This window comes from Gambusia affinis, linkage group LG02, assembly GCF_019740435.1.
Source record: "Gambusia affinis linkage group LG02, SWU_Gaff_1.0, whole genome shotgun sequence".
Lineage (NCBI taxonomy): Eukaryota > Metazoa > Chordata > Actinopteri > Cyprinodontiformes > Poeciliidae > Gambusia > Gambusia affinis.
In genome coordinates, this window is record NC_057869.1 from 17,890,110 (window position 1) to 17,906,801 (window position 16,692).

Genomic DNA, 16,692 nt, shown 5'->3' on the forward strand with positions numbered 1-16,692 from the left:
TGTTTGATTATTCTAAATTCACCTATGGTATGTTGGGGGTTTTACTGGATTTTCTTCTAGAATCGGGATGTTTGTGAGTGGAACACACGAACCGATCGAACTTGTACTTTTATTGGCTCGTGTCGTGTGAGGTCACAGAAGTTTGGAAAATCAGCTTGCCCAAACCTGTCCTTATGCACAGTCAGAGTAACAATTAATAGAGTTGAAGCAACTGAAATTGGCACTAATAAGGGTAAATAAGGACAAGTTTATTTTACCACTAATTTTACCATTAGATTTTAAATTCCATTAATTTATAGGTGATTTTGTGATTTCAGTCCAGAATCGTAATGTACCTGTGGATTGCACAGTATAAATATTTCTTCTTTCACAGCACAGTATGAATTCAAATGAAGACTTAAGTTGCCATGTTCTGTTTTTTTTAAGAGCCCAAGTCTCTTCTTGTGAAAACATATGGTTGAAGCACAGTGTCCCGGGGCCATGTTATTACAGTGCCAGAAACAGTTTGTAAAGCAGTGAAGCTGAAAGCATACAAACAAAACTGAAGGCAATGTGATTCCACTGGAGTGTGTAGAGAGAAGGAAGGATGCCAAAGCATGTTTAACAATTATTTTATTTCATTTTAACCCTAACTCTATACACCTCAAATGGAAATGTTAATGTGGTCGTGTCAAAACTGGATGTATAAACATCATTCTGGTCTGATGAAGTAAGAATTAAACAAATTACATCAAAATAAAGTTAAATGGCAAACTAAAAAGGGAGGGGACCTGAATGGGTATGTGTCCGTGTGTGTGTGTCTTTTAGTGCAAATGAAAGTGGTTTCCCACCATGATTTATGGTGCTTCTCCATTGTGATATTATTAAGCTAAACTACTTCAAATGGGCATATGTTTCTGATTATGGTCTTAGTGAGCAAGAATGATGAATGTGTCCTTTTCTTTGCATGAAGGCTGAGTCAAGTCATACCATACAGAAGCAGAACACACATCCTGGATTTATTTTCAGGGAGAAGAAAAATATAAAGGTTGCTGATCTCACTTGTTGCTGTTGTCTACAGTTGTTATGCGCTGGTGTAATGGGTTTATTCCATTTTAGCTTAAAAAAGGACCTGACTCTGTGGAATAACATGTGTTCCAGAAATTACTGACTTGGAGTTGCCACCACTATAGCAACCACATCCACAAAGTTCTGGTTATACGAGAGGGAGCCTTGTTAAAGCTCCTCAGATTGATGGCCCCACGGCGGCCCGGTTTGCAACCAGTTGGTTTTAATGTTCAAGCACCGTCTATTGTAGCAGCTAGTTTATTAAGACAACAACATCTGGGTCAGGGTATGTCAAGTATCACATAAGGCCTGGTCTGGTTGGTGAGCTGGTTAAAGAAACTGCGGGCTGTACCTTTACTTGAGTGATGGGGCTTGAAGAACTTTTGTCATTCTTCAGAGATGATGGAGAGATGGGCCCACTAGTGTTGAGAGGTTGTGGTAGAGGAGGCATCTTGGCTCCAGGAGACACCTGCATGCTGGCAAGCTGGGCTGCGTACAGTTGCTGTAGGGAGGTGGAGAAACCAACAAGGCGTTCACATCCAAATCCAGCATACATTCAAAGTTTTATATTCTCTCTTTTCCTCTCCCTCTCTGCCTCTGTGTCTGCCTTCATCCCTCCACCCCACTTCTCTTTCTTCTAAGTCTTTCCTCCCTTTCCACGAGGCTGGCATTGAACCCTCTTCAAAGGTCTTAACTGTATTTCAAAGGCTGAACCCAGGGAGAGACAGCAGTCTTGAAAACCATACAGAGATGGCTTCCACTCAAAACACTTGGAGCCCCTATTTTCCACTCATCACAGAGAAAAGTTTGCTGCTTGGATGCAAGTGTGTTAGCACAGAGACCTACGCAGCTTACTATTGAAGTTTCTGGCTTGTGATTTGTCTCTGCCCAGCCATCAGGGACAACCCCCCTCATCCCACAAACACCTTCAGCTGTTGCCATCACAGAATATATTAGACACATTGTAAGCATTTGGAACCTGCACAAAGAGGACTAATATAATCAAAATTACATTACTAACATCGGTTGGGAATAATTTTTGACCCTGAAATCTCAGCTTACATGTACTTCGCTGGGATGGTTACTCGACTCTGGAATATGTAACTACACCATGTAATGCCTTGCAGTTATGTTGTGTTTGTGTTTATAAACCATTCAAAAATAGAAATAATAATAATAATAGAATAATAATAATAGAAATAAAACACGACAAGACCGGGTGCATAATTTTCTTTGCACAAAGAATGGTATAATTTGACAGTGCTTAGACTTTCCATCACATGGTGCGTGTAATGATTGGACGTGAGATGTGTCTTGGGGCAACTGGTATAAGTCTGACACAAAGAGCTACTGTCTCAAAAAATATGTTCCTTTAGATCCTTGCCTTAGTTCTCACTTTGAACAGGCGGGGTTCCTTAACCGGCTCACCTTGTTCTCCTCAGTCTAGGTAAAATGTTCAACTTGTTCAGTCAGTGCCAGTTAATAAAACTTTATCTCATTTTCTGTTTTGATCTGCTGCAGTTGTACAAACAGTGTAAAAAAAAAGAGAGAAAAGAGGCCACCTTGCCCCCGCTGTCCTCACCTTTGCTGGTTTGAATAAAGAGAAAAGCAATATAAAGCATGAAGTCAATGTAAATATCTCATGGGATAAACCCATATGTGCTCTTCTGAGAAACTTTATCACTCCCACCCATTCACAAAAGCTCCATTCTTCGAGGGGACCTAGGGATAACAACAGCACATGGGCAGCGGAAATGACAGCCTGATTATGTTCCCACAATGATAGTGCTGCCTTCACCTCTCTGACAAACAGCCTTTTGTCCAGGATGGGAGACACAGAAGTCGACCTAACCCCAATTTCTTCCCATCCAGACGAGACTTGGCGATAGAGGAATTTTTTGTCAAGGAGAAGCAAAAAGTAAAGAATCTTTTTCTGGAAAAGGAAAGAAACTTAGGGTTTTCATTCAGTGACTGTCACTCCAGGCTACATGGAAATCTTAGCAGATGTCTGCTTGACAGATGTTTGCCAACGGGCCTTATGCTGGGCATAACCCGACCTTGAATGGGAAGAACTTTATTGTCCCGGAAAGAGGGCTTACTTCGACTTTGCCTCAAATACCACACAGTCAGAAAACTGGCATTGATTAGCAGGTCAGTGTCACTGTGAGAGAGACACAGGCTCCCTTTGTGATTATGAATATTCTGAAATCCAACAAATAATAAATATAATCATGGCAAGAGATAAAATGGTTTATTTCATACCTTTTCACACAAGGTAAGAAATCATATGAAGACCGAGCTTGAGTAACAACCAAAATCATTTGTTAAGTGTGACAAAGCATCTCTGAAGACTGAAGTCATATGTGTGCATCCCTTAGCTGACTTTCTTTGATTTATTGTTACCCCGTTTGATATTTACTTCCAATTGGGGCAAAAAAAGTTTCATATTATTAATGTTTGAACTGAGATCAATGTTCTGACTATGCTCCATTACTTTTCTTTCAATGCATTTCTCCTTTTTTTATGTTTTGGTAATTTAGCAATTGTTAACAGACATAAGACCTAGGGACTCAATTTTGACCCTATCATTGCCCATTTTTCTGCAGAACGTGGCAGATCTCAGGGGCCATGGATTTAAAGTGTGTGCAAACACACCCAAGGTCAGCATGTTAGCCTCGGATAATTAAAAACAAGCCCTGTGGAGGCACCAGAGGTTAAACGGAGAGGTTCAGTTATCTGCTTGCGATGTTAAACTCAGACTGTGCACTCTTCTGATGATATTAGGCGTATTAGGTCCATAGCTTGTGATTAACAATGAACAATTTTTGTCTAAAATGTTGAAATAACAGTTTAGATTAAAATGCAAATCTCCTATCGCTTCTCTGAAGTACACAAAGAAAATGTAGTTGCATCTTTCATGTTGGCATCAAAGTCATACATTGCACATGCAAAACTCAAAAGCATATTTTACTTAAGGTAGATTAAGCACAATTTATTTGCAGCATATTCTTAACGTTTTTGTGTGACAGTCTGCGTGTAAGTGTCTCAATCACCTCTGTTTAGCCTGGGCACTGAGCACTAGACTGGATATGAGGGCATTAACTGTGCTTCAGTGCACCAAACCATTTAAAAGGCAGCGCAGCGCCAGCTCCGTTTGCCACAAGGCTTGTACAGGCTCATTGCCCAGGGCGACCACGCAGGCTGACCCAGGCTAGGCCCAGATGTCGGGAGTGGAGGAAGGCATCCTGGTGCACTGTGCCGATGCTTTCCAGTATGTCTCAACATCTGTTTCATCTGCTGGCGTCCAACCTGCTCCAATCTGACCCTCCTTCCTCCTCCTGCCCTTCCTCTGTCTCTCTATCCCACAACTATATATGTATAAACACTTTTCTGTAAGTTTCTCTTCGATATAGACACCCACACACACGCACATGCACACGCACACACACACACGCACACACACGCACACACACACAATATCGTTTTATGAATGTGGTTACTTCAAGGCCTGTGGCCCCTGGAGCCAGCCCTCCCATTCACTGCTGCTCACTGCATTATCAACTCTATCTGTCCATCTGTCCCTCTGTTCGCCGCTGCCTCAATCCAGCTGCTCACCTTGCTGTCCTATTAGCCAACCTTCCACTCACTCTAGCTCTGCTGCTCTGCTCTGGGTTACCTTCAAAGACCCGACTTCTTTGCTCATAAACACAGAAACAGCTGCTCTCTACAGTATGCCTCTCTTTTCTTCCCTCCTCCTCCTCTCTTCCTCTCTCTCAAAGTCAAAAGTGCTTCAGTTGTTAATGATAGAAGCATTTCTCCACATCTGTACCACACAGGCATTTACATCCAAACAAAAGATAATGTGCGGTTTGCTGCTCTCCCACTTTCTTCCTGTTTGTCCCTGACTGTGTAACACTCTTTCTTATCGCTGCAGTCGTCTAAGCCTGTGAGTACTCCTTCAGATGTGTCTGTCTGCTCGAGATGTGGTCCTGGTTTGTTGTTAAGCGTATGGGCTGCTTTTCATCTTTACGGTGGCAGCACGAGGCTGAGGACGGGCTCGGCTTTATCATGGGCCTGTAAGAGAGGTGCCATAGCAAATGTTCCTCTATGTCTTATCTCAAGCAGCTCGATTTCAAGTACTGTAAAGCATAGGATATCTCGAGCTTGGACAAATCAGGAGAGGAAACGCAGGATAATGAAAAAAGAAAAGGGTGATGGTAATTGACAGAGAGAAATCCACAAACTAAAACACTTAGAGGTAGTTTCAGCTGCGGATTGGAAACTGGAAAAGCAATACGGAAACTAAGAAAGCAAGAGAGAGAAAATTGGAGCCTGACTGAGTGATAGCAGAAGCTTTCTCTCTATTTATTTAGTCCAAGAGTGATACTACATACAGGGAACCCAGATGTTCTGCTTTATCCAATGATACTTTAACTTGTAAATGGCTGGGACTCAAATGTCTGATTTCTGTGATACAAAACAGAGCTGCAATGGAAGGTTTTCCCACTGTTCATTTATTCTGTTAAAAAGATGGTTGATGTATTAAGCTCACATTCTCTCAGAATAAATAGTTTTTCACTTGGTAACTGATGCAAGGGATAGTGTACAAACAGCAAATTAAATGCTGTCCCAGACAGAAAATTCTTTTGTAGAGTTAGGAAAATCCCCTTCTTGTCTCCTTGCTGAATTGAATATAGTAGGTGTCCCGGCAGATTGGTGGGGCACAATCCGAGCACAATTTCCTCTTTTAGGTGAGGCATGTCAGCTGTAATCAATGAAGGACAGCCGAGCATGGAGCTATTGTTTCCTGCTGGTCCCGGGCTCATCCTGGCTCTGTGTGGGCACTAATGAAGAGGGGCATGTCGCGCTGGGATAGTTTACCCGCCTTCTCTCCTGTGAGTTGCAGACCAGAGCCAATCTGTCAGGAAAGCATTGAGTGAAATTGCCCCGTGGTACAGCAGCCCCTGGTGACAGCCACTCGCCGACTGTCAGCCGCCGGAGTGATGCTACCACCTTGTATTGACAAGCAAATTACAGCCTCCCAACACTCAAACGCGCCATGGAAGATTCATTTACATCCATCAGCTCTAAGCCTTTGTTACCTCGACGTTATTTTACTCTTTTCTTTGAGAGAAGAAGGCAGGGAACCGGAGGAGGAACCCAGACTGTTATGACAGAGGAGATTGTGAAGAGCCTGCGCGGCAAACATTAAGACTGACGGAGCGGTCAGCCTTGTCTGGCCGGATGGCTGATCGCATTACCTCCATAACATTGTGGGAATTAATTCCACCAATAAGATAATGTTTAAAGGTTCATATATTGCACAATCTAAACTGAGTAAATTGGTGAAAATTATACCTTGCTTGACAGGTGACAGGAGGAGATATTTTAATTAGTGGGAGCTGCTTATTCAGCCGTATGTGAGTGGGATATTGTTTCTGTTGGTGTGTAAGAATATAGGGAAGATAAACAATGGCTTTGGAGTTGAAAATGAAGTAATCCTTTGCTCCTGTGGTTAATGAGAAAAAGTGCCTTATGCATAAAATGGAATGCAAAGAATTAAATCAGCACATCTAAATCATCATTTTGTGGCATTAGATTAAATATTCAAACTGCTTTAGAGCACAGGATATAATGTATTCAAAGAGGTCCTTTAATTTTCAACATGTTCTCTGAGTTATTTTATGAAGTTATTTAGTTTCTATTTAAAAATCAGGAACTTTTTTATGACTTCCTTTCCCATTTTAGGAAACTTTTAACAAGTTTGTTTCTAAAATTAAAAAAATCACACGGTACTATTATAGGTCTAGCAGGGAGAAAACAACTCTCACTTAATTTCATGTCTGGGTTGATATGGTGTTTTTAATCATAGCAAGTCCCCTGGTGCTTTGTAGAGGAAGTGGTGGCAGTCACGTGGCTTGTTGATCTCAGGAATGTATTAAAGGGCATGTTTGACTTGCCTCACTGTTTTGAGGGGGAATCTCCGCAGAGTAAATAGCAGACAGCAGGATGGAATATGTGACGGGCTGACAGAGTTCAATTAATGAAAAATGCACCTCTTTTTTGTTTACTGTGTTCTGTAAAGGTCAGCCAAGTCATGGTCTTGGAGGCACTGTTTTTGCCCATTCCCAGGGTTAAACACATAATCAGAATTAATGACTCTCTAGACCCGTCTGCCCTTCTCTGCCCAAACTCAGATATATGTCTCTCATCTGACCTAACACGCCCCTCTAAATAGACTTGTGTTTGTCTATCTTAACTGACACTCCCTTCCTGTGAACTTCACCATGGTACACAGACCCATTCACTGCAGAAACACTTTCTCCTAAGCAGGCTTAATCTTTTACTTTTTACATGAGCAGACTCATTCAGAACCTTCCATCCTTCCGACAGCTCTCCCTGTGGCTGCATAATGACGCATTACTCTTGCATGCATTGTTAGAACTTGCCAAGGCTCGTTAGCATTGACAGCGGTAGCCTCAGAAGGACAAACGCCTCGTCGTTTCACCTTTTATTGTTAGGCTCTCCCATTCAGTCTTTACATACTTCACAGTGCCGTCGAGCATCACAGGTTACAGCAGTGAAAAACTCCATGTCAACTCTGCCTCAGTGGCCACTTAACCACATCTTAGGAAAGATGCTCTTTAATTTCTCACTTCCTTCTTTTGTTTCCAGAGAAACTTACTGAAGTCAAATTTGCACAGAAATAAGATCTACAATTACTCAGATCTGCAAGAGAACCCAACAATTAGGGAACCCCAAAAACCACTTAAATACATATTTTGTCAATCAGATCCCCATATCTTCTCTTATATTTTTATGCAAATAAATGGTTAAAAAGTCTTAGGAAGACAATCATTATCACCAATCCAGAAACTAAGATTAGGTTTGTTCTCTCAAAGTAGATGAGGAAGTCTTTAAACATCCCTAAGTAATTACATGCTACTGGGCAAAAAAAAATCAAGTAAACAGAAGTCAGTAGAGTGTATTTAGCAGGGTACATTAAGATAACTATATATATATTTAAATATCTGTTGACTCAGGGAAGTGTGATCATTAATAGACAACTTCACCTCAACATATGCAAAAAATAAATAAAGAGAAAAGGAAATAGTTAAGGCAACGTAATATGATTAGAATAGGAATGCACAACACGAAATGACAACAATAAAGTCGTAACCTAACCATCCAGAGAAAAACCTATCATGAAAATCTAAATGTTAAACCAGAACAATAAATCAATGTAAAACCAAAAACACCCCAAAAAACATGACATGCTGACTGAAATACTCTATAGTTTCTCTGCTTATTTTGAAATAACACTACAAATAACTGTAAAAGAAGAATTCATATTATTATATATATTAAGAATTATGCCCTGGGGTTAAGCTCCGACCTGGGTTCAGCCCTTTTAAATGCTGCGTGAGAAGATTCCTGGAGCAGCCCCTAGGGCTGTGGGACAGATCTCAACAGTCTCAAACCTCTGCTCAGCCCCTCTGAGGATAATTTGTAACAGGTTATTTCTTTCTCACACTCATATTTAAATAGATTTTCATAAATGCTTTATTCTCCTCACACAACTAAATCAAATATTGCACTGACTGTTAGACAAAAGCAATGAGAATGGGTTTTTTTCACTCAGGCAATTGTCCTTTGATAAATTTACTGGCAGAGGATTAAAGTGACCAAAGTGATTCTCATTCTCTCTAATAACTATTATCTTTCTAACTCCTCTGTCTGGCAGAACAAGTGGGGATAAATCTTCTTTAAAATGGGTATAAATTACATATGTAAGGTGATAAGCGGGTGCAAGCCAGGGGGGTCTCCAGGATTATTTAGTGTGCAGCTCATTACTTGGCTCACAGCTGCTTAGCCATCCTTTCTGCCCTGAGCTTGGCGGGCGTCCCAAGCATTCTTTGTCATAGGACTGCACATACCTGGAGCTGGAGGGGGCTGAGTCCTGACGCTGCTGCAGCTGCCATTGTGGATGGAATGAACTGCACTGGGTAGTTATCACCTGTCAGAGAGGGAGAGAGAGACAACAATGCATGCAGGTTCAGACAATGAGCCGGGCCCACAGCTCCAGGCAAGTGCCAACAGGGATTGTGGACACTTTGCTGCTCCTGCCACAGTAATGTGGTACATTGCAATGCGTCCTCGGCTTCAAGCCAAAACATCTGCATTAACAAAAGCCTAAGGTTGGTTTGACTGGAGTGGGATTATTGAGGAACGTTGGACACCATTCTCTTCCTTACTCTTCCTGCACACTTTTCATCATGGAAAACACCTTGAAAAGTCTGCATCAGTTTTTTTAGAGTATTTCTTTTGGGGGAGGAGGGGTTGTTGATTTGTTTAAGTGAGTATAATGAAAACATGTATATTGAACCAATTGAACCTGGGTGCATCAAGACCAGCATTTTCATTCTATGCACAAAATCTGAGCCTTGTGTTTTATCTCAGTGATGCAACCCATTCTTGACATGGATTTTCTGTTAGATGTAGACCTGAACTTTGACTGGGTCATTCTAACATATGAATATGCTTTGATCTAAAACATTCATTTGAACAAAGGTGGGTTTTTTTACCCCCAAGATTTCCCTGCATTAACATTCAACCAGCCCCCACATCAGCTTTGACCAACTTCCATGTCCCTGCTGAGTAACTCCATAGCTCCATGCTGCCACCACAGTGTTTCATCCCAGCGGACAAAATGTTCCAGAAATTGTGCTGAATTAGTTTCAGACCAAACATAGCTGTTTGCATGTCAACCAAAAAGTTACATTTTGGTCTCATCTGAGCAGAGAACCTTCAGTCACATGTTGAATGTTTGTAGGAAACTGCAAACATGACTTTAAATGACTTTACTTCAACAATGACCAAAAGAACTTGGCATTATTCAAAGATGTTCAAAGCTTCAGGTATTGTTTTATAATCTTATCCTGCTCTGTACTCCACCACAACTTTCTCCCTGTCCTGTCCTTTTGGTCTCTTGGTCTCTTGGTCTTCATGGTGCTGCTTGTTCACCAACAAACTACTGAAGGCTTCACTGAACAGCTGGAGGCCTACTGAGATTAAATTACACATAGCTGGAGTTTTTCTAAACAGCTGTTTTCTGCGGGCAATTGTTTGCAATGGATTTATTTAGGGGTATCAATGTAAAGGTGGGACACACACACACACACACACGCACACACGCGCACACACACACACACAATATATATATATATATATATATAAAAGGTGGTGTATGTAAATGTATTTATATATATAAGTATATGTAGATTTATAGTTACAGAAAGTATATGTATAATTGTAATTCCACTTCTACATAAAATCCTGATAAAACGCATTAAAGTTTGAGGTTGTCATTTGTGGAAAGGTTGAAGGAGTCTGAACACTTCTGCAGGCACTGTAACATACTTTCCCTGGATTTTGCTCAGTCGGTTTGTAAAAACATAAGGCATGTTCTCTCAGGCAGTTCCCACAGCTGTACACTTACAGCTGGCTATTGTTCAACACATTGTTTGTTTCTGACTGATTTCTTTGGCAGCGTAGCGAAAGCGCATGTATGCAAACTGGTTGGAACAAGTGTATAGTGTCCCAACAACAAGGATGAAGAAAAGAAACTCAAACATGCTCTTATCTCACTTATCACTATGATCAAGCAACAAGGAAAACTGTGCTTCCTTTTATTACCATTGGCCAGCCATGAAAACATTTTTCAGACAGCTATTTGAAAACAACTTCAGTAGAAGTGAAATCGTTAACAATATTGAGACTTTTACACACTCGATCTAGCATGTTGAAGTGGACAGAACATGTCTACTGACACAGCACAGCAATCATACAGGAAAGGTTGGTTTGAGGCATGTGTCTGAGGGAGAGGAGGCGGTGGGGTGCACAGTGGGAGTGGGGAGGGGTTTGTTGGCCTTCGCTCAAACCCCACTTCTGCCTGTCACTTCTCCTCACAAACATATGGAGCCATTAAGCCACAGACAAGGTAAATGTATGTACCTTCTCTTTCACTTTGCCCTCGTCCGCCTGCCTCTCTCTGCAATCTTGTACAGCACTGCACAATGTGATACAGGCCATGGAAATTCAATCCCCATTTAGTGCCAAATAAAATCACACACAGAAGTGGTTTCAAATGGTGGCAGGTTAGATGTACAGGGGGGGTGGACTGTAGTTATTTCCACACCTCCTCTTTTTAGTATTGCTTTCTCTCTGTCTCATTTGCTCTCTGCAGACTGTGACGTAGGATTGGGGGATAATAAATGGCTGGGTGTCTCTCGATGTCATGTGAAACCTGGGAAGGGTCATGTGCCACCTTTCGACTGCCAGGGGGGTCTGGTGTTACAAGGTCTGGGTTTTTGGGTACAAACTGTTTGTCCAGAGGAACCAGACTGCAGCTTGGCGTCACAAAATAGAGAAATTATATGAAAAGCTGATTTTTCTCTTCTCTAAAATATACATAGATGTTTTCATGTACAGATTCTGGGTTATAAATGTTACGGTGGAAGAGTGGGGGAGTAGATCAGGTGACGCCATTGCTATATTTCTAGGTTCAAGTGGTGCCATAAAACATAAGTCGTAGATCTGCTGAGGCCTGACAGATGAGGCTGAAGCCTGTTTTAGGGTCAAATCAAGTAATGAAGAATAGGCCAGAACAGTGTTTCCCATCGCACACTACCCTGCATGTTTTCTCTGCTTTAACAAACCTGATTCAGATGATTGCAGTTTAGTAAAAGCTGCCTATTAATCAACCATAAATTGAAATTAGGTGTGTTGAAGCTGGGAAACAACTAAAACATTCAGGGCAGTGTGTCTTGAGAACCAGGGTTGGGAAACACTCAGCTGGAGGACTCAAAACCTGAAACATAATAATACCTCTGGTACCTCTAACATGAATTTCAAATTGCCAAATCACTTTGTAGAAAAAACAATATAAGGATTTCTACAGTTAGGTTTTCAATGTCTTTTCTAGCGATTTTACAACGTAACTTTTTCCAACTCAATTTGTATTGTAAGCTATAAAAAAAAATGAAAGCCATATTGCAATATATTGGCAATTCTAGCATGGATGTCTTGCTGGGTGAGCTCTTCCCTCTATGTCCTCAGATGTATTTTAATTATTTAAATTTTTTTTGGAAACTATATTTGGCTCTGGTTTCATTTGTTCATATTGCAGTTATTATGCTTGTCACAAGCTTGCGTTGATGCTTAAAAAGCAGAGAAAAGTATATTTTATCTTCACACAAAAAAATAAAGTTTGAATGAATTTCATGCTGTCTTTTAAAGAATGTCTTTCTGGTCATGCCGTGTGAATTTGAATCCAGACTTTTAGAAAAAATGTGAAATGGCCCTCAGTCAGCACTGATACAGAAACTTGTACCAAATACTTCAGCATATTTAAGAAACTGGTGTGTATTTATTTTCACAATGCTTACTCTTGGAAAAAACACATTAATGCCCCACTCCTCTTTGACTGACATGCCAAAAAGCAACTGAATTCTTTGTTGCCCAGGGTGTGCTTTTGCCCTGGGCAAAGGGCCATACTCCCCTCATCAGAAACCGCAACTGCTGGAGTATTTTAAAAAAAATCTAATGATAAATTAAAATAAATCCAACATAAGTTTAAATGTGACAAATTACAACATAGAATAGCAAGTTACAACTCTTAGGGATGTCTGGGAAAAAAATAGGCCAGAAATTATGAGCCTATTCTGCAGAGCTGCTAGAGGCCAAGTGCCACCATGTCAGTGAAAATAGACTGAAAAAGTCCAATTGGCATCTATTTGTTTAAAAGATGACTTGGCGCCTTAATGACTGTGCTTGTCCACCATGCGACATCAGGCCGTTGAGCACAGCTAGTGCAGGAGGTGATGACCTTCTTCAATGGTGCCAGAATGACTCTTTCACTATGATAGCACCACAGGGTTAGAGGAGCCATAACGGGCTGCCCCTGTGAGCTGTCTCATAATGATAACATCAGATTAGAGCACCTTATAGTCCACTTCATAGAGAATGAGCACAGCAGCACCCTGTACACCCTGCAGATGGTTGGTGATAACATTGTCTGCCATGTGGAAATAATAAAGTCGTGAAAGAAAAGGCCTTTTGACTAAAAACGTTTTCTGACCCTCTTTGCTATTTCATCATGAACTCATGAATTATGCAGCAAACTTACACATTGTGACCCCTGACCATGATTCCCAAATAGCTCTTGTTATTTGAGCTAAAACATTTTCGGTGTCAAATGTATTGCGAAAAGCAAAGTGGTGAAAGACTCCCCTCAGGCACTTTGTTTTTAGCTGTCATGGCTCCATAGTTCCAAAATAGCTGACTTTCGTTTCATGCAGGCTTGCTATAGTTAATTCATTACCTGCTCTACCACACCTTTTAATGCTCTGTTTTGAACCTGACTAATGATTGGTTCTTTTTTTCCTGTTTACTTTTTTACAACAAAAATGTTTTTGTTTACATATATAGCTCCTCATTATGATCTCACTCTACTAGCATGTGTTGAGGTGAAGACAAATCAATCAGAAGTCATTTGTTGTTGTATTTTGAATTAAAAAATTAAATGCTGTGTAACAAGTTTACGTTTTAGCATGATTTGCAGGTGTTTAAAATATTTTGACAAGGCATCAATCAACATGTAACCACAATAAAAAGCCTTTTATTTTTTCAAAAGAAGTGCGCCTTATTTTTTTTCTTGATTCAAAAGAAGAAAGGAAAGAACTAGGCATGCCTTTACTTGCAAGTAACACAGTTTCACATGCAAGGTAATCTGGTCTTAAAATGTCTATAAAGTACCAATCTAATACCTTATTACTAATTACAGAATTTTACAATAACATAATTCTACAAAAGGGTGTTTTTATGCTTGGATGTTTTTAAATGCAAGTTTATTTCCTGTATTCATTGGGACTACAATAAACACCTTAAAAATACTCCCAAGTTGCCAACATGTCAGCATTCTTTTGTTTCTGCACAGCATTGTTAGGATCAACAGCCACAGGAGACAGTTGGTAAAAAAATAAAAAATAAAGGATTAGGTTATATTCCTGAAAACAATATATGCAGCTACAACAAACATGTGGAAGAAGATACTGTGGTTATCCCCATCCTAAATATGATGGGAAAACTATATACACGACAATTCAATAAGAAATGCCCTTAAAGGCTACAGTTGATTTGACACTGGGGTGGAAGTTTGCCATCCAGCCGAACTACAATCCTACATCTACAACCAAATCTACAGAGGAATGTTTTGGATCAAAGCATTTGCATGTGTTAGAATGTCCCAGACCTACATTGCATCAACAGTCTTTGAAAATGCTAGAGAACTGATAGTCATTCAGGCTCTTCATCTTCAGCTGTTTGGAAAAGAAAAATGGGCAAAACAAATAGTTTCTAGATGTGCAAAACTGGTAGACATATCCCAACAAACTTGAAGCTGAAATGTTGCTTAAAGGGGTCTCTAAGCCTATAAAATCAGGGGAGCAAGTACATGAATATGTACCCCACTCTTTTTCTGAGTTTAGTTATAAAAATGTTGAAAAGCATATATTATTTTCTTTTAGTTCACAATTATCCAATGCCTTGTGTGTCTGTCAAAAAATAAAATTAAATAAAATAAAAAACTCATTAAAATGTGATTTATAAATATTTTTGCATTGCGTTAAAACTTAGCTGTAAACTTTCAGATTAAAATTAATTTCTTGGTATAAATATATGAGCAAAAAAAAAAAGAAGAAGACTTAATTAACAAGCATACCTGGCTTGTAAGACATTCCAGGAGGGAAGAGAAAGCCTTGCTGGGCAGCAGCTGCTGCAGCTAGAGTGCGTTGGTCGTGTGGAAAGATGGGGATCATGAGCGGAGGCATGTGACCCTGGACCTGCTGAACAGATAGGGAGCAGAGATCAGAGAGGGGCCCCAAGCACAGCCATGGCACACATGGAAACATGGAGCATAGTGAGGGGGAGGCTAGATCACAGCTCTTCCTAACATGTGCTGACAAGGGGCTCCGTGGCAACAATGGTGCTCGTGCGCTTGCACAATACCTGGCCGAGCTACGCCTGTTCTTAATCCAGGCCGCAATTTCACCTTAGTACATGAAAGGACCCGAAAAGTCACATTGCTAGGAGGAGTGAAGAATGGAGAGCTTCATTTATGAGCGCCTCTCATAAGTACAGTAGTCTTATGAGAGGCGCTACAAAACATATCTACAGTTATTAACAGGATTACTTCACCACTTCAGAGAAAGAGCTACCAGTATAAACACACACTTTCCTCTCAATGGAAACTCAAACACTTATACAATTCCAAAGGATCATTCAATAAGAAGGCAAACCAATGAAATAAATCTAGTAAATTATACCAGCTCTCTCTTACATAGAAAGCTCTTCACGGCCAAGGACCAAGCTACATCTCAGACTTCAATCACAGCTACACACATCAAGAATGCAGGATTCATCTTAGTTCAGCTAAATAAAGATTCCACACAAAATTCACGTTACAAAATAAGTTAAAAAAAAAATAACTTTGTTAAAATCCAGTCTGTTTTGTTTACGTTTCTTTTTATGCAAGCAAATTCTTAAGGTATATATTTGAAATTTTTTTGTGTATTTTATAAATACCTGTTGTTCATATTTTTTTTAAAGAATGTATGTTCACTGTACAAGACTAAGGACTGTTTATTTTTATGTATGGAGCAACATAAATAAATTTGGATTTGAAAAAAAAACAGCAGTTGATGTCATTTAGCTTATTGTGATTCAACATCAGCCCAGTTGCAAAGAAATGTAATTGAAATATAATAACAAAAAACCTTCTTCATTTGTGTGTCAAGGATAGTTGAGTAGCTCATTTTCCCTAAGTGATGTGTGTGTGTGTGTGTGTGGCCAACATGTTGCGAGTCCAATTTTTCTGTCATTTTCAGCTTCCTGAAGCATTGTGACAGGGAGCAGACTGACTACCCCGACTTGCGAGGGTTAATCGAGCAGCGAGCCAGATCACCTCGGGGGAACCAGCCTGGGAAATAGGTTAATAAAGGTCATCCCCCAAAATAAACACTTTACAGAATGTTTCCCCATTCATCCCCCTTAAAATCAACTCGCAATAAAACCGGTCTGGGTGCAATTACTGCCGCTGCATTGGGGCATGAAATCAACCTGTCCCACGTTCTGGCTGAAATCTGCTATGAACTCCACTTTGTCAGCCTGTGCAGCTCCCCGGACCCCTGTGGGCTCTTTCTTGCGGGAGTACTTGCACCCAGTTTATCTCGCAGCTAGCAAGCCGAACCCACTAAAGACAACTTTATTGATTTGTCCAGAGGTGCAAAGCTAGACTGAAAACTAAATAAACACAGGCATTTTATGTCTACTGAGCTTTTGCAAAAGTGCAAGTGCAGAAGTTGTGAGAAAGAAGTGTTAAAAAAAAAAGAGCCTGCACTACTTCGAAAAGTAATTCTACAAAATTTGCTGCCGATGAAGAAAAATAAATGCCTTAAGGAGTCTGTAACAAATATCCTTTGAAAACAATCTTCAAAGGGACTGGTTAGCCAAGTTTCCAAGCTGGACGAATGAAAGATGGAGTTTGGAACACATGGAAAAACACAATAATTAATGTCACAACATGAG

The 16,692-nt window shown here is 40.3% G+C and overlaps 1 protein-coding gene and 1 long non-coding RNA gene across 10 annotated transcripts in view; one reads left to right on the forward strand and one right to left on the reverse strand.

The window, feature by feature from the left end:
- Positions 1–16,692, forward strand: part of LOC122821814 — a 94,392-nt gene that overhangs the window by 52,858 nt on the left and 24,842 nt on the right. The window lies entirely within an intron of this gene.
- sox6 (SRY-box transcription factor 6) overlaps positions 1–16,692 on the reverse strand; it is a 137,385-nt gene that overhangs the window by 25,957 nt on the left and 94,736 nt on the right. For 8 of the 9 annotated variants that reach the window (XM_044100028.1, XM_044099990.1, XM_044100016.1 and 5 more), the window contains 3 exons: positions 14,828–14,951; positions 8,985–9,064; positions 1,400–1,549 (listed from right to left, as the gene is read on the reverse strand). In XM_044100028.1, coding sequence (XP_043955963.1) covers positions 1,400–1,549; positions 8,985–9,064; positions 14,828–14,951 — 354 coding nt within the window. The remainder of the gene's footprint in view (positions 1–1,399; positions 1,550–8,984; positions 9,065–14,827; positions 14,952–16,692) is intronic. The other variant, XM_044100006.1, reaches the window with a different exon arrangement.